We start from the raw sequence: 20,583 nt of genomic DNA, 5'->3' as shown, positions 1-20,583 counted from the left end.
TTTCATTGTATATTCAATTTTGTTCCAATTCGAGTTTCTATTCCATGCTTGCATTCCGTAGCCAATTCCAAACCTCAAGGGGTGCCAGAATGGAAGCTCCAACATTCCAGCAGATGGCTGGCCACTCCCCCTAGCCCAATGACCTTGTTTGCTTTTTTGCCTTGATCTTTTGCAAACGGATGGTCTCGCCACATGAGAAGAAAAAGAAGAAGAAGCAAAAAAGAGACTCTGGGCTTTCATCGAATATTAGGCATGAATTTGTGATCTCTTTCTCTACATCCTCTCACCAGCTACCAAGGCCCCGCAATTGCTTATCAGAGGCAAGTTGGCCCCGATCGGATCCACGGTGGAGCGGCGACATCATCGACCACACGTCATTCTCAATCAGGACATCCCACCTTCGAGAACATTGGTTCTGGTTCTTGTTGTCTTCTCTACAATCTTACAGGTTCCCTTTTGGTTGCAAAACACTCGATACTTTTTTGAGCAAGCTTGTACCCCTTGTTACGAATCGAATCACATCAGTTCACTTCACTTCAGATCAGGTCAACAGCTCAGTCTCCTCAGAACTTCACATTTACATCGTCTACTTCCCCGGGGTACAAGCACAAACAGTCCTTGTGTGACATTTCTAACCAGGCCTTCATCCTCGTATACATCGAGGACCCCCAACAAACTTCCACAAACCCCCCCAAGGTACTGAACTCCCGAGTCGGTGTGGACGTACGACCCGCCTGGCGTCTCGCACAATCAACTCGCTTTGTATCTCTCCTCACCATCGCCCTTCAAGACCATGAGCTCGTCCGAGTCCAATGGTCCCCGCCGGGCTGGTTCCATCGACCCATACTCCAATTCAGAGATCTACTATGGCAATGATGATCCTCTTGCCAGAAACAGAGATCGCAGACGCGCCTTTTCTACGGTAAGCAGCCACAGTGCTTGTGCGGCTACCCCGCGGACGACCATCCCAGCTCACGTCTATTTTTTTCCGAGTACAGAGCGTGAGAGACAACGAGAGAGATAATATCCACGACCTCTTGGGCACACTCCCCACCAGACGAGGTAGTCACGGTATGTTTCTTTTTCTCCGTAGCTCCTGACGAATTCGCTACGTGAAGCTTGACTGACCGCTCCGCATAGATGAGGCATCTGGAAACCCCCGCAAGTTCCTCATCGACGTGGATGAGACCCTTGGTGCTCTGCTGAAGCAGGAGGATACCGACAAGAACATGCAGATTACAATCGAGGATGCTGGGCCAAAGGTGTGTCAGATCGACAACTATGAGCTGCGGACGAGCCGCTGACCGGACTGCAGGTACTCTCGGTCGGAACAGCCGGATCCTCGGGATTTAGACGTGTGGATGTGCGCGGCACATACATGCTCTCCAATCTCTTGCAGGAGCTTACTATCGCGAAAGACTACGGTCGGAAGAAAATTATCCTCGACGAAGCACGCCTGAGCGAGAACCCAGTCGCACGCCTCTCCCGTCTGATCAAGAATTCTTTCTGGACGGCCCTCACGAGACGCATTGATGGATCCAATATCGAAATCGCAGGCAAAGATCCCAAGGATTGGACCGATGATCCCCGGCCTCGCATTTACATTCCACCTGGTGCCCCCGAGCAGTTTGAATATTATACCAACATCGCCGAGAAACACCCGGAGTTGCGATTGGATGTGCAACTGCTACCGGCTGATATCACGCCAGACTATGTCATGGGATTGGTTAACAAGCCCGGACTACTTGCCCTCGCCATGGAGAAGAAGTATAACGAGGAGACCAAACAGGAAGAACTATCGGGTGTCCCCTTCGTCGTACCAGGAGGTCGATTCAACGAACTGTATGGATGGGATAGCTACTTTGAATCTCTGGGTTTGATTGTGAGCGACCGCGTTGACCTTGCTAAGGGCATGGTCATCAATTTCTGTTTCTGCATCAAGCATTATGGAAAGATTCTTAACGCCAACCGAACCTACTACCTCACTCGCTCTCAGCCGCCATTCTTGACTGATATGGCTCTGCGTGTATACGAGCGAATTAAGAGCGAGCCCGACTCCCAGGAGTTCCTTCGAAACGCTGTTCTTGCTGCCATTAAGGAATACCACACGGTATGGGCGTGTGAGCCGCGCCGCGATCCGATTACTGGGCTCTCGAGATATCGCCCCGAAGGTTGGGGTGTACCCCCAGAGACTGAACCAACCCATTTCCTTCACATCCTGACGCCATATGCGGAGAAGCATGGCATGACCTTCAAGGAGTTTGTCAAGGCATACAACGAACGGACCGTTGTCGAGCCGGAACTGGATGAATACTTCCTCCACGACCGAGCTGTGCGCGAGTCTGGCCATGATACTAGCTACCGCCTCGAGCGCATCTGCGGAAATCTCGCAACTGTCGACCTGAACTCTTTGCTGTATAAGTATGAGGTGGACATTGCGCGTATAATCCGTGTTCACTTCAAGGATAAGTTGTCGATCCCACAAGAGTTCCGGACAGCTGCCACCCAAGACATTGAATTTGAATCGTCCGCCGCTTGGGATCGCCGTGCCCGCAAGCGCAAGCAAACTATGGATCAACTGATGTGGGACGCCGATAAGGGCATGTTCTTTGATTACAACACAGTCACCAAGGAGCGTAAGGTATACGAAACCGCAACCACCTTCTGGGCAATGTGGGCCGGTCTTGCTACGCCTCAGCAAGCAGCCCAGATGGTGCAAAAGGCGTTGCCTCGGCTGGAAGCCTTCGGTGGTCTGGTCTCGGGATCGGAAGAGTCACGTGGCCCAGTCGGCCTGGAGCGACCCAATCGGCAGTGGGACTTCCCTTACGGCTGGGCACCTCAACAGATGCTTGCCTGGACCGGGTTCCTGCGCTATGGGTACGAGGAAGAGGCAGAGCGATTGGCGTATAAGTGGCTTTACATGATCACCAAGGCTTTTGTTGACTTTAATGGCGTTGTCGTCGAGAAATATGATGTGACCAGGCCGATCGATCCTCACCGAGTCGATGCCGAGTACGGAAACCAAGGTACCAATTTCAAGGGGGCACCACGTGAAGGGTAAGTTTAATGATCCGATTCGGTTGATCGGCATGGAAAATGCTAATGGCGATATCGCAGGTTCGGCTGGGTCAATGCCAGTTATGTCTATGGATTGGACATTCTTAACGCGCATATGAGACGTTCCTTGGGAGCTATCACGCCCTACGATACTTATTATCGGGCTGTTAATGGACCGGGCGCGAGCGCATTTTAGCTAATTGAACTTTTTTCTATTGGATTGGGGTTAGGTCTATTTTTTTCTTTTTTGCATTCACGACCATTGATTTGGCGGGGGAAAAATCGACAGAACAAACTTGAAAAGCATACATTAGAAACGAGGGTCACGAGCAGGGGGAGAAATTGCAATCTGGTTCCTCGACTTCAGATTTGGATCGTATTCAAATTGTAGCTTGTAGTTATGGTCACTTGGGGGGGTCCCGCAGGGGTCGAGATGCAATTTCGCTCCGACTCATTTTGCACAGAGACTAAGCAGCTTGAGAGTGCCTAGTACGTGCTTCTGATATGACATTTATCGACTTGAATATTACTAGTACAACCCGTAATCCGTATTTCACATTCAACCCCTGGAGAAGATACCATAACCGTGCTATTCCCCGCAAAATGAACATTAGCCACCTCCTCAGGAACTAGCTCTAGATGAGCGAAAATAACCCGGCACCCTTCGGCGACCTGATTTTCTACCGGCTAACTTCCGAAAGAGAATCAGGGATACCGATTCACATACGACGCATGGCGTCGGACATTCCACAGCAGGACAGGCACCGATCCTCTCAGTGGCCGAGCACAACGCGGGGTGGGGGAGCACCCTGGATTACCCGAGGCTATTCTCGTGACTAACGCGGGTTGAGCGGCCTGGTGATCATTTTACCCCAGGTTGATTTACAAGGTCGAAGGGGTAATTTTAATAGTGAGGAATTCGATCTATATAGTTATTGAATCTATAGATTTAGATATAGACCCAGTGGGAGGAGACGGGATGGGTATACAGATAACCTTAACGGTCGTCGGCTTCGGCGTCCTATGGGAAGCGCCGAGGACGGAGCTGGAAGGTGGAATGAGCAGCTAGATCGCTGGAGCCCTGGAAAGCTTTGGCCTTGGACAGACTAAACATTTCTGTCGATCTAGACAGGGGTTTAGTGTAGGTAAGCAGGTCTTTGAGCCGAGGTCTAACGAAAATGGTTAGTCTGAGTCATTTCTGTGCTCTTCTGTGTGGATCTACGATTGGATAGATAGATGGTAATGAGCAGTTGCGGGTGTCAGTTGTCCCGGTAAGAATTCGTGCGGATTCAGGGGGTTTGGTAATTAGTAGAGAGATTGAGGATGAAGATTAAGTAAACGCCGTATACGATGTGTATATGATAGCCAAGAGAAGTTGCTCAAATTTATCGAGAATATATGCATAGCTCGGTTGTGTGCTGTGTGGGTTTGGTAGATCTATTCTGATTTGTATGAAATATTGAAAATGCCATGGAAACGCACATCCCGATTAGACTGAGCTGTGGTGTTCATTGAATGCCCAGACTGAGCATGATGTGTTTTGCGGTGGAGATGTACCGAATACCGGGGCATAACGGGTGGTATTGATGACTGAGGCAAATAGTCACCAATTCTTCTTTTTTTCTAGACCACCGTCTCACTTCAGCTCTGAATGTGGAGAGATAATCAGATGGCTGTATCAGGCTATAATAGCATGTATTCTATGACTTACTAGGTCACGCGATAACCCTGACCTAGATTATCTCCCTGTTTTGCCTTTTCAAGCTCGTGAAGATTTGTCGCATCCGCATGTGAAAGTTTCTGGTTTGTATTGTCACGTACCACTAATCCACATGTCCGGCTCCTTACGTCATTCTCGAGAGTTGTCGCCGTCCCGATAATTTCGTGGCTGTCAATGCGCTTTTGGACGAAGGAAAATGGTGATTTGAATTACAGAATCGAGATCCTGGCAACAGACTCATGAGATACCGATTGTTGTTCACTTCTGAAACATAGGTTGTAGAAGAATGGAAGGGGTGGCAAGGGCGGCTATGGTGGTCCATTAGGCCGAGGATCTCAGAGTCTGGATCCTCTCTTCCGAACCACCACCCGCCTTCCGCCTTTCGGAGCATCGCCCGTGAGAATTGGCTTTGGCTGTCTGGAAATATTACGGAAATGCCTAGGCTGTCAATGTCATTGGGCTCAGCGTTGACCCGGTGAGCCGAGCGTTTACCGACTCTGTGACGCATTCGCAAACTAAATAAGTACCCCGGGTTTCCCTTCTGGCCTGTGATTGAGATTCTTTTCTATTGTTGCGTCAGCTCTTCCCACTACTCTTCGGTTTTTCTTGTCTGGTGTACTTGAATATACATAACTTGATTGACTTAAGTGTCCTTATACCCTTTGATCCCCTCTTACACCATTCTATACCACATAATCCACCATGGGTCTCCACGAAGATGAGGACCGCAAGTATGCGGAGGATGTCCAGGCCGTCAAGAACTGGTGGAGCGACTCACGATGGCGTTTCACTAAGCGGCCTTTTACCGCCGAACAAATTGTCGCGAAGCGTGGCAATCTGACTGTCGAGTACCCTTCCGCTGTGCAGGCCAAGAAGCTCTGGAGCACCTTGGAGAATAACTGGCAGGTATGTTATACTATCCTGCACATTGGTTGAAGAGTGGGGACTAACTCAATTATTCTTCAACTAGACCAAGCAAGCTAGCTACACCTATGGCTGCCTCGAGCCCACAATGATCACCCAGATGTGCCAGTTCCTTGACACTATCTACGTTTCTGGGTGGCAAAGTTCCTCAACCGCTTCGTCCACCGACGAGCCCTCTCCCGATCTGGCTGACTACCCGATGGTGGGTGTTCTTTCAAGGAATATAATGGAAATTTAGACTAGACACTAACGAGAGCTATAGGACACCGTGCCCCGCAAGGTCAACCAACTGTTCATGGCACAGCTCTTCCACGACAGGAAACAGCGCGAGGAGCGCATCACCACCCCCAAGGACCAGCGCTCTAAGGTCGCCAATGTCGACTACCTGCGCCCCATCATTGCCGATGCTGACACCGGTCACGGTGGTCTGACCGCCGTCATGAAGCTCACCAAGCTGTTCGTTGAGCGCGGCGCGGCTGGTATTCACATCGAGGACCAGGCTCCTGGTACCAAGAAGTGCGGCCACATGGCCGGTAAGGTGCTGGTTCCTATCAGCGAGCACATCAACCGTCTGGTTGCTATCCGTGCCCAGGCCGATATCATGGGTGAGTACTTGATCGTAATGTCGTCATGGTGGGCTTAGAAGCTAATCAGTATCAGGATCCGATCTTCTGGCCATCGCTCGTACCGACTCCGAGGCCGCTACTTTGATCACCTCTACCATTGACCACCGCGACCACGCATTCATCGTCGGCGCTACCAACCCCAACCTTCAACCTCTGAACGACCTGATGGTCGCCGCCGAGCAGTCCGGCAAGAACGGTGCTCAACTTCAAGCCATCGAGGACCAATGGACCGCCCAGGCTGGCCTCAAGCTTTTCGAGGAGGCTGTCATTGACACCATCAATGCCGGTGCCTCTGGCAACAAGCAAGGCCTGGTCGAGCAGTACCTCAAGGCTGCCAAGGGCAAGAACAACACCGAGGCCCGCGCTATTGCCAAGGGCATCACCGGTGTTGATATCTTCTGGAACTGGGACTCTCCCCCGCACACGCGAGGGCTTCTACCGCTACCAGGGTGGCACCCAGTGCGCTGTCAACCGCGCAATTGCCTACGCTCCCTTCGCCGATCTCATCTGGATGGAGAGCAAACTGCCTGACTACAAGCAGGCTAAGGAGTTCGCCGACGGCGTGCACGCTGTGTGGCCCGAGCAGAAGTAAGTTTTTATCATGCTAAACCTGGACATGAGCGTTGAGGAATGCTAACAATCCCCCTTCTTTCAGGCTCGCTTACAACCTGTCGCCCTCGTTCAACTGGAAGAAGGCGATGCCTCGTGACGAGCAGGAGACCTACATCAAGCGTCTCGGCGAGCTGGGATACTGCTGGCAGTTCATCACCCTCGCCGGTCTGCACACGACCGCGCTCATCTCACACCAGTTCGCCAAGGCTTATGCCAAGAACGGCATGCGTGCCTACGGCGAGCTGGTCCAGGAGCCTGAGATGGCGCAGGGCGTTGACGTTGTCACTCACCAAAAGTGGAGTGGTGCCAACTACGTCGACAATCTGCTCAAGATGGTCTCTGGTGGTGTGAGCAGCACTGCTGCCATGGGCGCGGGTGTCACTGAGGACCAGTTCAAAAACTGATTGAAGTCAGGGTAAAGAGCCACCCTGTTTTGTATATCTGCTCTGCTTGGGGATTCCCACTCGGGATCATTTTGAGGCGTTCAAGTTTTCGTTAATTTTTTTGGGGGGTTACCCCTTGATGCCTCTTCTCTTTTTTTTGGATTTCCTTTGCCAACAGCCTTGATTTGATTCCCATTGGCAATATCTTGCCAGTTACTGTAGCATTTAGTTGAAAATAATGCATGAGTAAATTTGATGCTTGAATGACCCTTGGCACAATAGAATGAATACTCATAGAATGAATAGAGTTCTAGAATTCCAAAATAAGATTACTATTACTCTACGCAGGTGCCTAATGCCGCCGAGACCCTTTGATTATTCAACGTCAGGTCTGCAGACTAGCCTGAACAAGCAGAAGTGCCCGGCACCGGTTAATCCGTCGGTGGGTCCGTGTGAAGCCGCGGTCCCGCGGGCTGGAGAAGCCTTCAGTCAAACCCCTGCGCGTTAAGGAGGAGCTCTATTGTATGGCAAGGGTGAGAAACCTGGTGAATAGTAGCGGTTTTGTTTAAGAGACAACAGAAATCAAAGCTATATGCAAAAGCGCAGGTAAGCTGAGTGGGAACAAAAAAGGCGGATCGACTAAGCAAATAAGCCGAGCGATGCAGAGCAGAACAGAGCAAACTGTACGAGCGGAGAGGGAGGTGCATGTGGGTGGATGCGGAGAAGCTTGCACTTAAATACTCCCTCGGTCGCCCTCCCCCCCCTGACGTAAGGAGTTTGCTTTTTTAATTCTCCCTCTCCTGCACATCACACACCATGGGCGTACAACTTCCCGAACTGCAGTTCACTCCCCTGGAGGATATCCCCGGGCGCGCCTCCATCGCCCGTAAGGCCTTCTTGGAGCACAAGACCCGCGATGTCGAGTTTCGCCTCGTCCAGCTGCGGAAGCTCTACTGGGCGTGAGTCCCCCCTTTGACCCCACGATCACTCGCGGAACGGCCTGCAAGGAATCTGAAATAAAGTTTGAGGATGACTGACAATTGCATTAGCATCAAGGACCACGAGGAGGAGATCGTCGAAGCATGCGCCCAAGATCTGCACAAGCCACGCTTCGAGGCCGAGGTTGCAGAGAGCGGATGGCTCCTCAACGACATCGTTTTCACCAGTCGCAATCTTCACAAATGGGTCAAGGATGAGAAGGCTCCCGATATCGAACTTTCCTTCAAATTCATGAGCCCCAAGATCAGAAAGGACCCGCTCGGTACTGTGTTGGTTATTGGGTACGTTAAAGAAAATACATCTTGAAATCACCCTTGACGAATGTTCGCATCAAACTAACGAGTGTCATTCCAATCCAGTGCCTTCAACTTCCCCTTCCAGCTGACTCTCGGACCCGTCATTGGCGCCATCGCCGCCGGAAACACCGTCATCATCAAACCCAGTGAGAATGCGCCCCGCAGTGCTGCTGTCATGCAGAAGATCTGTGAGGCCGCTCTCGACCCCTCCTGCTACCCCGTTATCCAGGGTGGAGTTCCCGAGACCCAGGCTCTGCTGGCCGAGCGATGGGATAAGATTTTCTTCACCGGCGGTGCGACTGTTGGTCGTATCATCGCGAAGGCCGCTGCCCCGCATCTGACCCCCGTTGTTCTCGAGCTGGGTGGTATCAACCCGGCCATTGTTACCAAAAACGCTGACCCGCGCCTGGTGGCACGTCGCATGCTGTGGGGTAAGCTCATGAACGCCGGTCAGGTGTGTACTTCCCAGAACTACCTGCTGGTTGACAAGTCGCTCGTGTCCCGGGTTGTCGAGGAGTTCAAGAAGGCCTATAAGGAGTTCTACCCCAAGGGTGCCAAAGAATCCCCCGATTACTCGCGCATTGTCAATATTGCCGCTTTCCAGCGTCTCAAGGGCATGCTGGATAACACCAAGGGCAAGATCCTGATGGGAGGTACCATGGACGAGAAGGAGCTCTTCATTGAGCCTACCGTTGTCCAGGTTGAGTCGGTCGACGACTCACTGTGCACCCAGGAAAGTTTCGGTCCCTTCATTCCTATCCTCCCCGTTGAGAACTTGGATGAGGCCATCAACCTCGCCAACGGCGTCCAGAGCACCCCGCTGGGTCTATACCCCTTCGGTAACAAGGCCGATATTGCGAAGAGTAAGTTATTTCAACCCACATTTTGAACGAGCTTACATTTAACAAATTTCTAGTTTTGAGCTCCACTCGCTCCGGTGGTGTCTCTTGCAATGACGCCGCCCTCCACGTGCCAACCCTGCCCTTCGGTGGTGTTGGTGAGAGTGGCTACGGTGCCTACCGAGGCCGCTCCAGTTTCGATGTTTGGGTGCACCGTCGCCCCATCACATCCAGCCCTGGCTGGCTCGAAGCTATTCTGTCCATTCGTTACCCGCCTTATGCTGGCAAGCTGAGCAAATTCAAGGCAGCCAGCGCCTTGGCCCCCGACTTTGACCGAGACGGCAAGAAGGTTACCCTGGGCTGGCTGCGCTATTTCCTCACTCTGGGTGGAGGAAGCGCGAAGTCCGGTGCCGGCCGTGCTGCAGTCGTTGCTGCCAGTGAGTAATCTCTTTTTTCTTTTTTTGTTGATCTGTTTCATGATCTATATGCCTACGATCTTCACTCGTGAAAGACCTTCCCTTGCAATCTTTCCTTTTCCATTCTCACCCCGGATTCATTCTCACCATTGTCCCTCTCTCATGTGGTGGGACAAATGAGGCTGGACTCCATTACCTACACCGACCCCCGAGGCCTTGACCAGTCACTGAAAATATTTTAATACCCACAACTTTGTATACCCCTGTTTGAAAGTGTTGGCTTCGTTTTGTGCCCTTTGGGCTTGACCTCGGACTACATGTCATTTTCCTTTTCTTATACCTATACCCCTTGTTTTGCGCTGCCATCTCTGGATTCCAGAAAGAGAAACCAGCACATACACAGCCAAGTGCATAATCTTTAAATGAATTTACCTCCTCTGTCTGGTTTTCATATTCATCCACATACATGGTTTTTTTGAGAAGTTTGATCACTTTCTAACACAATAGTAGTTGCCTACTTCATTCTCCAAGTTCTGGAACGCCGCACCTCGAAGCTGTGAGACTATAAATTGAGCCAAAATTGGGAAGGGAAAGTGGATCTTTTTGAAATCATTTGATTGTGTAACTAGGAATTTAGCCTCAAATTAATTGCTGATCATGAACACATAAGGCCATTTAAGTGTCTGCCGTTGAATCCACATGCCCTTTTTCATCATGATCGCCGCCCCGCCAACTTGAACCAGCCGAATTAAAATTAAATAATAATCAAAAGAGTACATACTCCGTACTCCGAACCATAGATTGCCAATATTAAGCAGTAGCACATGAAAGAACGTGCACAGGGCACATATATGCAGAATTTATTCCGAGAGAGCAAACTTGCTCAGAGCCCGAAGTCGAGCACCGTTGAAGTAAAGCAGCCAGATTCCAATGATACCAATAACACTCAATCCACCCAGAAGACTGACACCCCTCGCAACACCCAAGTTGCCAAATAGTGGGTGAGCAAAGAGAACACTACCACAGGCGAGCGCACTGCGGAAGAAATCATTCGCCGCAAACAGACTCGCGGCGTACATGGGGTAGGTGAGCGGGATGTACAGGAAGACACACTGCATGACGATGAATACAGTTGCGCCATAGATAGTGATTCCGATTGTGGGAACGATCCAATGAATCGAGGCTCGTGCCGTCCAAGCGAAAATGAATAGGCCAATTGTCGGACCAAACGAGGCCGGGAGCGCGGGTAGAAGACGGTATTCCTGGGGCGGGAAGCCGAGGCGTCTTATGCGAGGGTTCATCCAGAAATAGATGTAGAGACCATAGATGGTGACTGCCAGAATGCAGGAGACGAGAATGCACAGGAAGACGAGACCGACCTGGCCCAGGTTCATGCCGTAATCGACGGGGTAGACGAGGGGGAAGACTTCGAAGAAGGAGTAGTAGATACCATAGATAATGGCAGTGTAGATCTGAACGAAGAGGACGGCCGGATCCTTGATGGTGATCTCCATGGGCTTGACCAGGGCATCGATGGCAATGGCCGAAATACGCATGTTGCGCTGGTCGATCTCGGATTGCGACATCAAGCGGTTGTCGTTGAATACTTTGCGGAGGCGCTGGGCGCGACGGAGGAGGATCGTTGCGCTGCTGGTCTCGGGGAGGAAGAAGAGCATCAGGATGAAGATTGGGGCGGAGGCCCAGATTGACTCGAAGAGAGACCATCGCCAACCCTTTACTGGCACAGCAAAACCACTAAGCAGGGGTCCGAGGGCAGCTATTATCGTATCGTTAGTATCAGTCAGGATCCAAGGTTGAAGGTGCTTTTTTTTACTTACGTCCACAGTACGCGGCTGAAACCCAAGCCATCATGGCATAAGGCAGAGACATAAGACTGTATATGTCGCCGATTGAAGCGCCCCCCCGATGCAAGACACGGAGAGCCGAAGAAACCCTGGAGGAAACGGAGAACCAAGAGACCAGGGAAATTGCCCACAAATGCTGTCGGAATGGAGATGATGACGAAGAGGAACATGGTGATTATATAGACTGGATTGCGTCCAATGATGGGGATCTCACTCAATGGTGAGAAAACCAGAGGGCCAATGCCGTATCCCAAGACGTAGAGAGCCAGGCCCAGTGTTCCAACGAGAGAACTGACATTGAACTCTTCCATAACACCTTGCAGTGATGAGGTATAGATAGCAGAGGTGGTGTATACGACGAATGTATATAGGCAGATTAGGGTTGTCATCCAGGCACGCTTGGAATTGGACCAGTTATGCGGATTTTCCGCATCATCTGTATAGTACCAATCGACAAGAACGGCTCCATCCTTCGTTCGTGTAGGGACTATAGGCATTGACTTGACTCGTTCGATATCATCTCTCGCCTCCGCCTCCAGGCGAGCCTCTGTAAACGGCGTCGTGTTGAGGGTCGATGTGCGACTGACCACAGCAGTCTCTTCATCGCTGCTAGCACTGTGGCGGGGTGTTTGTTCCTCAGGCTTATCATTTGCCTGCACATCTGAGCCGTTCATCAATTGAATCCATGTCTCGGGAAGCTTGAAATCGGGCTTCTCCTCTGGATATTGGAAGTATTTGTTATGTGTCAAGAGACGAACCAGTTGCCCAAAGGGGGCATCTCGAATGTAGGCTGTCATTGGATCGATTGCGTCGAGGTGGGTCTGCGGGATGGTTTTGATCGTTTTGACTGACAAATAATCCACTCGTGTCCACTCGTGGATGGACTATTAATCCGTTCGATCAGATGGGAAGAGAAAGTTATCTGGAAATAGAAAAGCCACTGAGATATCTCCATGGTCTATATATGTCTGGAAACGATGATTTTTTTCTACATCATTTCGTTATGTTTCTGCGTTAAGCCTCAAATAACGACTAAGTCCGAAACCGAAGAGCTGCTAGTATTATAAATCCGTGGCTGAGAGAGCAAAGTTCTTACATTTTCCACTGTGACCAATGAGAACCCGTCGATATCTTTCAGATTATGAATCATCAGGAGATCTTCCCATGGTTTCCACGACTCTTCCCATCAATGGCGTTTAATTCCAGAGCTGTCATTGGCTCCCAATATTATGTTGACGAGACTTTGTCCGACTCCGAGCAGCCCTACAGGATGACAAACGACTAACGTTATGTTCCAGTGGCCGAGCGCGAGAATCTCCATCAATACGAGCGAATTAGACCCACTCAGTCTGATGGACGAGTAAAAAGTTGATTACAGATATTGCCTACTACGTACTACATATCATTTCGCAGTCTAATCTAGGCCACTAATCGTCATCTGGTACTGGTATGGAAATCGCAATAAGTCTGTCATTTCTGAAATACTGGATGAAAACTATTTAACATGCAATTACAGCTTTGTAAGCAGTTTACCTAATAATGCCAAGCAATTGGACGTGTATCCGACTAGTAATGGTATACATGTCGCGACATATCACGTTAAGTAAGGCCTTCAGTGGGCGCGATGATGAATCTCATATTTTCTTGGCGGGGGCTTAAACCGGCGATAAGATTGTATCCCCGTCTGAATCTAGATTGCTAAGTTTAAAAAAAAGATTATCTTCGGAGAATCGTAGCGGAATTTATTTTCCTGGTCTATGATTCTATGACGCTAAGGAATATCCCCTTCGAGTCAAATATGCCAAGACCTCCCGGGGTCCGCATGAAGTGGATTTCTGCGGATAGATATCCTAATCAAAAAAGAAGAAGAAAAACATTCAAGTTTCATGTATAAGCCAGAGTGAGTCAGAATCAACTAGAATGCAGCTCGTATTGTGATAGTTCTGATCCTGGAAGCACATCCCACTGTTTCCAGCAGTTGGACAACGCTCAGGCTCTTTCATTCGGACTTTCTAGTTGGTGCTGTTCTTCTTGCAAAACTTAGGCACTTTCAACACTGATGAATAAAGCCTAAAGGTCGACTAATTATCTTCGTCATTACTTCCCACCTTGATGCTATAGACCGAGAAATCACAATGGTGTCTTAGCGGGTGCTGCCCAGGTGGGTGTAGCAGTTTATCTGGTCAGTGGATACCAGAGTCCGGCGGCTTGAGCTTAAAAGAGCTCGTTAATCCCGTATTCCGCAAATGTCTTTGGTGTTTGGAGAAAATACTTGGTTGAAGCCGGAGTAAATGTGAACAGAAAGACTAGGCTTTGACATATGTTTAAACAATGATTTTTCTCGACTGTGCGACCGGTGTGATGTGATGAGGCAACGTCATTGGGCGCCGAGCCTGAGGTAAGACAGGAAGACACTAAATTCAGCCCCCAACTTTAGCACAGGAGAAGCCCCCCCTCACTCCTGCAATCGGACATCACCTCAGCCTTATAATATCCGTGCCGTGCCGACTCGCCTAATTCTATCTGCTTGACGCGAACTGGTTGGCTAGAATGGTAAAGAGAGGTGGCATTCCTTGGCAGTCCAAAGGTTGCTGGACTTGCAAAAAACGCAGAATCAAGGTTGGGGCAAACAAAGGGGTTCGATTATTATCCACGCTAATAGTACTTCTGTAATCAGTGTGACCAAGGGAAGCCAGACTGTAATCGCTGTATCAAACGTGGGATCCAGTGCCTTGGGTACGAAAAACACGGCATCTTTATCCATTATGCTGCTGCTGCTGGAACAGATGGGAACCCAGAATCAAGTGGCCAGACTGAGCGCATTCCTCGCGCACAGTACTTTTCATCTATAAATCCCGTGGCTAGCGGACCAATGTTCCGTCAGCAGTTCATTTCGGAATATCTTCATGGGTATTTTCCTACAAAAATGACTGTGTCAGATGTCGATATGTGGCATTATCTACTGCAAGGATTTGCTGGGCTCCCGAATAAAACCGAAATGCTTGACAAGACTCTTTCGGCAATCACATGTCTTTATATTGGCAAAGCTCGCAAAGATGACCGCATGTCTAAACATGGCCTCCAGCTTTACAATGGCGCGATACGACACATGTCGAGCATGATCTCACGAGATGTTTTCAGTGAGGATATTGTGTATACCGCAGTCCTTTTTCAAGAAATAGAGGTATCGAGTTTCTATTTAAATTGCTTAATCAGTCCTCCAGCCCTTGCAAAACCAAGCTAACATTGGTCCGATCACCAAGAGTTCTTATTGCCCCAATGGCCTTGGGTCGTGGCTAGCACACATTAATGGCTTGAACACAATTATGAAGCATTATCATCAAAGAACAGTTAGCAATCCCCTCATCGGACCTATATACCAAAGATACCAGAAATTGCGAATGGTATGTTACTTCGCCCGCCAAAATACCCTTTAATAATGATGATGCATACTAAGTGACAGGTCTATAGATACAATCATCATCTGCGAGGGGCCTGCTTCCGGATGAATACAAATTCCTGACAGAAACTACCGACGGGACCCCCTTTTGCGAATTACTGGGAATTTTTGCAGAACTATCCCCTATTGTGGCAAAGTTGCAGTCCATCGACCCTTCCGACTACGATGCGTGCCAGGACCTGTTACAGCACTGTCTGCGAACGAAGAAACGATTTTTCACGTGGTATGTAGAGCATCGTTTGGCAGATGGAATTACCACAGATCCTCCTGGCGAATTTCTCAGTTCAGACACGCCCGACGCTGAACGTTTATTCGGGACTCCGTTAAGCTTCCGAAATTTCGACTACATCTTGCTGCATCTTCATTACTGGGCAGGACCGTGTCTCCTCTACCCATCGATCTTCCATGCCAAGAAACTCGTCTACGCGCATCCTAAAAGTAACATGCCTGCCGATATTCTCAACAAGGCTCTTGATCCGCTACAGAATGAGGAATATTTGGAAGCGAGTCAGTGTGCAGATGAGATATGTCGTACCATGCGATACTGCACGCGGGATAATATGAAGGTTGCAGGGTATCATATGACTATGTTCCCCTTGTGCGCGGCTTCTCAGGTTTACACCAACTTCGCAAACCTGGAGAAGTTTTCTTGGTGCATCAAGATCGTTGAAAGCGCTGCTGCCCGGGGCCATGAAACTGCGCATTACATAGTAGATATCTCCTGGCATACTTGGCGCGTTAAGAACCAGTGTGGACCAATGACGTCCGTAGCGCTTCGAGAAATCGTCCCGGAAAGTGTATCAGGGAAGCGCCACGAAAAGATACTAGATGTGACCGAGGAAGCATAGTAGTCTCAGGATGTCTCAGGCATTGCAGTCCTGGAGCCCTAGAGCGATTAGGTAGTACATGAATGACGACAACCACACTAAGGTTCAACTTCGGCCGTGGAGCTTTGATAGAGTCGAAGGTCGATACTAGGAGTAGTGTTACTAGATGATTTTGAACTGTCATTTGCCATTACCTTCCTAGGGCTTAATCTTTATCACTTGGAGCCGGCTTTCTGCCAATGCAGGGTATGGATAATTGTCATATTTTTGAAATAGATTTTTGAACGCTATCGTCACTCATGCAGTCCCTTAGACACCGGAAAGTTATATCCAATTAACATCGCCGCTCAACGCCACGCTTGCTCACACAGAGGTACTTGACACCCTTGTATGGTTTCACGCTCTCTCCAAGACCACGACTCCTTCGTTGGTCGATGTTCAGACTGTCCACTTTGATCCCAGAGGGGAGCCATCCTTGTACCGAGAATGAGACCGACGCGGAGTTCGGCATGAGGCTGGCATTAATTTGAGCCTTTGTCCGGCGAGATGTCAGTCGGGGTGTGCTGGAAGGTGTAAAGAATGTAGGGAGTGAGGAGGAGGATGGTGGGATGGATTGGGATTGCGGAACTGGGGTGTGAGGTTTGGAGTGATTCGGAGAAGGTGTTTTGGCTTTCGTCGATGGTTCCAACAAGTCCTCCGCTGGTACATCACCGGCTTCTTCGGACAATGCGGCCGCAGCCTTGGAAGATTTCTTAGTTGACTTCTTCTTTTTCTTCTTTGGTTTCGAAGGATCCCGAATCTTCCTGGGCTTGCTTGCAGACGGGTCATTGTAAGAAGTAGGGGCTTCATAGTAACCCTGAAGAAGATTCGCATTGGCTTCCTCGTCGGCATCTTCGAGGCCATCTTCTAACTCCTCGTCAACCGAGGGATACCCTGCAACAGTGCAACGCAGAGTTGCAGTGCCTGATATAGAGCCGGCCTCTTTGCCGGTCGGAACTCTCCATTCCAGTAAGCCGGTGCTCGGGGAGTATTGCGCGTCCCCACGACTAGCTTGCATGTCTGTGATGTGTCGCACGAATTTAGAAATAGGTACGCTCACAACAAGTTCTTCCAAGACAGGTCCCGTTGAATTTCCACCTCCGCCAAGGAAAGAGGGCGTCGATGCCCCGGAACCACTGCGTGAAGCAGCCGGGCGTGCCGACGAGGAATGGCCGGGGAAGTTTGTATTAAGAGTCAGTCGAACTTCAAAATCGGACCCAGTTGATCCTAATGATTTGCGAATATCAACTATCGCGGGCAGAAAAAGTTTCTCCATGTGGCTTGGTGCTTGATCAAGATCTGGGTTGATTGGGAGAAGGTCAACCTCGTATCCGGCCAAGATGAACCGGCCATCTGGTGGCACGAAGCTAAGTTCCCCTGGTCGTTCCCGCCAACGAGCCAGTCGAACACAGGGATGGAATACTGGCAGTTCGATCTTGCGAGCAAGTGCCTGTTGCCCGCCTGGGGCTGATAACGAAAGGTGCAGGTCTGGAACTCCCGATATCTTCGCGGTGAATGCGATGGTCCCGGAGACCAGTGCAGAAAGTAACCGTCCCGACGGTGCCATGGTCACGGAGAGGGATTCAATGATGTCGACATAGAGTTCGTTTGATGTGTGGCGCACGCCCGGTCGTCGCCAGGGAATCGCAGGGCCTTGAGATGCGTTCGCCGCTGCCAATGACTGTTTCAAAGGATTGTTCGATGCTAGGTTCGGCGTGCTAGTTCTAAGAAACGGCCCCAAAAAGAATCAGTAATGACACATTGAATTCAAGCCCGAGGTGAACCACTTACCCGGGCACACTGATCCCCCCCGAGTAGCTTCCCCATCCACCCGGACACCTCAACAACTTCTTGCAGGGAATTGAGCTCGGTGTTAGACACTATACCTGCATCGCACATCTCATGGAGAAGTTGAGCGACCACATCATAATTGGCCTGGATCTTCGTTGAAAGCAGCGGAGCGCCAACGAAGTCCTCAAGAACATCCACGACGCGGTGCAGAAATTCCAACACCAAAAGCGGTTCCGTATCCACCTCGGTTACAGCCAGAAACAATAGATTCGATTGAACTATTGAAAACAATGTCACGGGCGGAGTAGTACCGGGGAGGTACAGCAATGATGGCCGGGGGGCGGCGTGGGCTAGGTAGAGGGGCAGGATAGCCGCGGCAGAGGGCGGGCGCGATCTGTAGACATGTTCGACCAGAGGGGCACTGGGTCGGTTAGTATAGTTCTTCCCGGCTGGATTTATTGTGTGACATACTTGTGCTCGTCATATACGTAGACGGCATCGATCTCGCCGCTCATGGTGACTGTTGTCTGGACTAAACGGCACTGAAGTGTATAGCTGATGTTAAGCTGTTGATTCTGCCGCATACCCCCGCCTTTGATTACTCTCGGCGTAGCGCGGCGCGCGGTGTTCCTGTGAACTTCTATCGGCTTTCAGGCTCTTGGTTTGGGAAGAAATTATTTGCTCCCTTTATCCTAGCTTTTTCTGGAAATTTTGAGACCACTAGAAATGGCTCCACCTGATAATCGCCCCTGGGATGTCCAGCCTAGTGATGCCAAACAAGCGCTTGCGGAGGACAAATATGAAGATTGCATGTCTTGCAAAGCGATGGGTACGTCTCTGTCTGTTGTTCTAGAATATACCAAGAACAAAATCATACGTTATTGGACACATTAACTGATACTTTTATGTTAGGCTCTGGCGCATTCATTGGCCTCGGTGTTTACAGCTACTATACCGGCATGAACAATCTCCGACAGCAGGAAAAAATGATCATGAAGAGCGCAACTAAATACAAAATGGGATCACGTCGACTGGGAATCGCCACAATATCTGCTAGTTTAATTGGCGCAGGCGTCTGGCGAGCCTTCAACTGATAATTCCAATCTCGACTCGGAGCATCCCATCCATCGGAACCAATCGCGGACGACAGCCATAAAGATGACACCATGATGAGCTACTTCGGACTCAAAAGCGGAGACGACTGTCTAATAATGAAAGATCAAGAAGATGTTTTCTTGGGAATTTGTACTATATGTATTTGTTATACTATCACAAGCTAATGATAGCTTCCACCATGCGGGTATCTCCACCAATCCTCTATATGCTGCATAACAAGATCCAACAGGTATGGCGAGAAGAAGAATGCATCGAAACGGGGGAAAAGAAGACAAAGAAGGAAAGAATGAAATGGAAAAAGAGAAGGAAAAAACCAAGGAAACCCGGACAATGCAGCGAAATCATATGCAAGAATTCTCCTCCTTAGTGTGCACCTAAAAAAAGCACCCCAGAATCTACCCAACCGTTTCGTGACAATCGGAACGGAATATTCGTCACTTCATCAACGTCGTATAGTCCAGTGGGCAGCCTTAATTAAACCGTCCACGTTTCCCTCCACCGAACGTACTATCTTTCCCATTCGCCATTCCAGACAAGTCGAAAAAATCTGGGAATGTAAATTTTCGCTTCGAACCCAGAGTGGCAGGTGACTCCCTTGTGGTTGATCGTGCATTCGCTCGGGGTAAATTGTTGTGGCGATGGGATTGGCGGGAGTTGCGTGGCATCAGGGATAGACTGACGGGCGCGCCATCCTGTGAGGGCGGGGTAGAGTTGTCTGAAGAGAGGGTATCCATATCGAGGTCTTGGTATTGTGGGAATGTCGGGCCGGCTGTGAAGGTAAAAACGGCAGGAGAGGTGTTGATGGGCTCTTGAGGCTGGGGTTGGGGTTGAGGCGTAGCGGCTGTGGTTTCCGGACGAGGGGTTGAAGGAGGTGCGGAGGTGGGCGGCTGTCGGGTGGGAGCTTCAGATGTCGGAGGTTCTTTGCGGGCAGTTGTGGGCGTTGAGCTTCGATCACGCTTGTCGTTGCTGTCGCCTCGCTCGTCCTCATCACCTGTTTGGGACGCGGTTCCATCACACTTTTCGGTTGCCCATTGTCGTACCTTCCACCCCTCACCATCGCCGAGGCCGAGGTTCTCGCGGTCGAGGAAGTGCAGTAAATCCTCTATGGCCTCTTGATAACCCGCTTGTTTCGCTTGTGCTTGTTCACACACTGCATTCTTATAAAGATTTGTGACAGACAAAGCAGCAGCCTTGAAAGACTGGAGGAGTTGCTCCGGCGGCTGAGGGCGGGGTGTGGAGCTCGGCAGGGAGGTGTTCAACGATCTCATAGAATCCATGATGAGGAAGTCGGATGTGAGATGCCGAGAGAAGTTCGTGTATCGAGGAAAGGAGCTGTCGTAGCTTTCGTTGTCCCAATCTGACCAAGTGTGTTTGGGTGGCCAGTCAAAGGCTAAATAATTTTTGCACGAGTATGGGTCTCAAACAAAGCCAGATCACGTATAAACCAAAGGATAATACGTGCCGAGCTTGGTGAAAAGAACGCAAGAAAGTCCCCCGGATAGCAACAGCAAGGTGGCCCAGAGCGAGTGATCGCAAGAGTGTAATGTAGTGACTCTGGGGGAACTAGAAGCGAGTACCCGATGGCTGCAGGTGATCCTTCGCCGCTCCAAATG

The 20,583-nt window shown here is 50.0% G+C and overlaps 8 protein-coding genes across 8 annotated transcripts; 5 read left to right on the top strand and 3 right to left on the bottom strand.

The window, feature by feature from the left end:
* Positions 1-793: 793 nt before the first annotated feature.
* On the top strand, positions 794-3,253 carry N7481_009831 (alpha,alpha-trehalase; the record flags this gene model as incomplete). Its single annotated transcript, XM_057269050.1, has 5 exons — positions 794-922; positions 999-1,071; positions 1,141-1,262; positions 1,316-3,057; positions 3,118-3,253. 5 exons carry the CDS (start codon positions 794-796, stop codon positions 3,251-3,253), a joined length of 2,202 nt encoding a protein of 733 aa, XP_057119727.1.
* Positions 3,254-5,479: 2,226 nt separating this feature from the next.
* On the top strand, positions 5,480-7,343 carry N7481_009830 (isocitrate lyase 1; the record flags this gene model as incomplete). The annotated part of the gene is made up of 6 exons (XM_057269049.1): positions 5,480-5,683; positions 5,748-5,903; positions 5,964-6,306; positions 6,356-6,714; positions 6,758-6,915; positions 6,983-7,343. The coding sequence occupies 6 exons, from the start codon at positions 5,480-5,482 to the stop codon at positions 7,341-7,343; spliced, it is 1,581 nt and encodes a 526-aa protein (XP_057119726.1).
* A 795-nt stretch (positions 7,344-8,138) lies between these two features.
* N7481_009829 (hexadecenal dehydrogenase) lies at positions 8,139-9,901 on the top strand (the record flags this gene model as incomplete). The annotated part of the gene is made up of 4 exons (XM_057269048.1): positions 8,139-8,281; positions 8,372-8,602; positions 8,681-9,480; positions 9,534-9,901. The coding sequence occupies 4 exons, from the start codon at positions 8,139-8,141 to the stop codon at positions 9,899-9,901; spliced, it is 1,542 nt and encodes a 513-aa protein (XP_057119725.1).
* An 831-nt stretch (positions 9,902-10,732) lies between these two features.
* On the bottom strand, positions 10,733-12,534 carry N7481_009828 (MFS transporter; the record flags this gene model as incomplete). Its single annotated transcript, XM_057269047.1, has 2 exons — positions 10,733-11,627; positions 11,711-12,534. 2 exons carry the CDS (start codon positions 12,532-12,534, stop codon positions 10,733-10,735), a joined length of 1,719 nt encoding a protein of 572 aa, XP_057119724.1.
* A 2,129-nt stretch (positions 12,535-14,663) lies between these two features.
* Positions 14,664-16,045, top strand: N7481_009827 (uncharacterized protein; the record flags this gene model as incomplete). Its single annotated transcript, XM_057269046.1, has 3 exons — positions 14,664-14,888; positions 14,962-15,141; positions 15,209-16,045. The coding sequence occupies 3 exons, from the start codon at positions 14,664-14,666 to the stop codon at positions 16,043-16,045; spliced, it is 1,242 nt and encodes a 413-aa protein (XP_057119723.1).
* Positions 16,046-16,358: 313 nt separating this feature from the next.
* Positions 16,359-18,369, bottom strand: N7481_009826 (putative AP-3 adaptor complex subunit mu; the record flags this gene model as incomplete). Its single annotated transcript, XM_057269045.1, has 3 exons — positions 16,359-17,787; positions 17,895-18,275; positions 18,326-18,369. The coding sequence occupies 3 exons, from the start codon at positions 18,367-18,369 to the stop codon at positions 16,359-16,361; spliced, it is 1,854 nt and encodes a 617-aa protein (XP_057119722.1).
* A 211-nt stretch (positions 18,370-18,580) lies between these two features.
* N7481_009825 (uncharacterized protein) lies at positions 18,581-18,948 on the top strand (the record flags this gene model as incomplete). Its single annotated transcript, XM_057269044.1, has 2 exons — positions 18,581-18,683; positions 18,767-18,948. 2 exons carry the CDS (start codon positions 18,581-18,583, stop codon positions 18,946-18,948), a joined length of 285 nt encoding a protein of 94 aa, XP_057119721.1.
* Positions 18,949-19,440: 492 nt separating this feature from the next.
* On the bottom strand, positions 19,441-20,247 carry N7481_009824 (uncharacterized protein; the record flags this gene model as incomplete). The annotated part of the gene is made up of 1 exon (XM_057269043.1): positions 19,441-20,247. One exon carries the CDS (start codon positions 20,245-20,247, stop codon positions 19,441-19,443), a length of 807 nt encoding a protein of 268 aa, XP_057119720.1.
* Between the last annotated feature and the right edge of the window lie 336 nt (positions 20,248-20,583).

This window comes from Penicillium waksmanii, assembly GCF_028829765.1.
Source record: "Penicillium waksmanii strain IBT 27052 chromosome Unknown utg000008l:1.0-5622682.0:1.0-5626561.0, whole genome shotgun sequence".
Classification (NCBI taxonomy): domain Eukaryota; kingdom Fungi; phylum Ascomycota; class Eurotiomycetes; order Eurotiales; family Aspergillaceae; genus Penicillium; species Penicillium waksmanii.
Note: the sequence above shows the minus strand (reverse complement) of the source record. Positions and strands in the feature narration are given on the sequence as shown.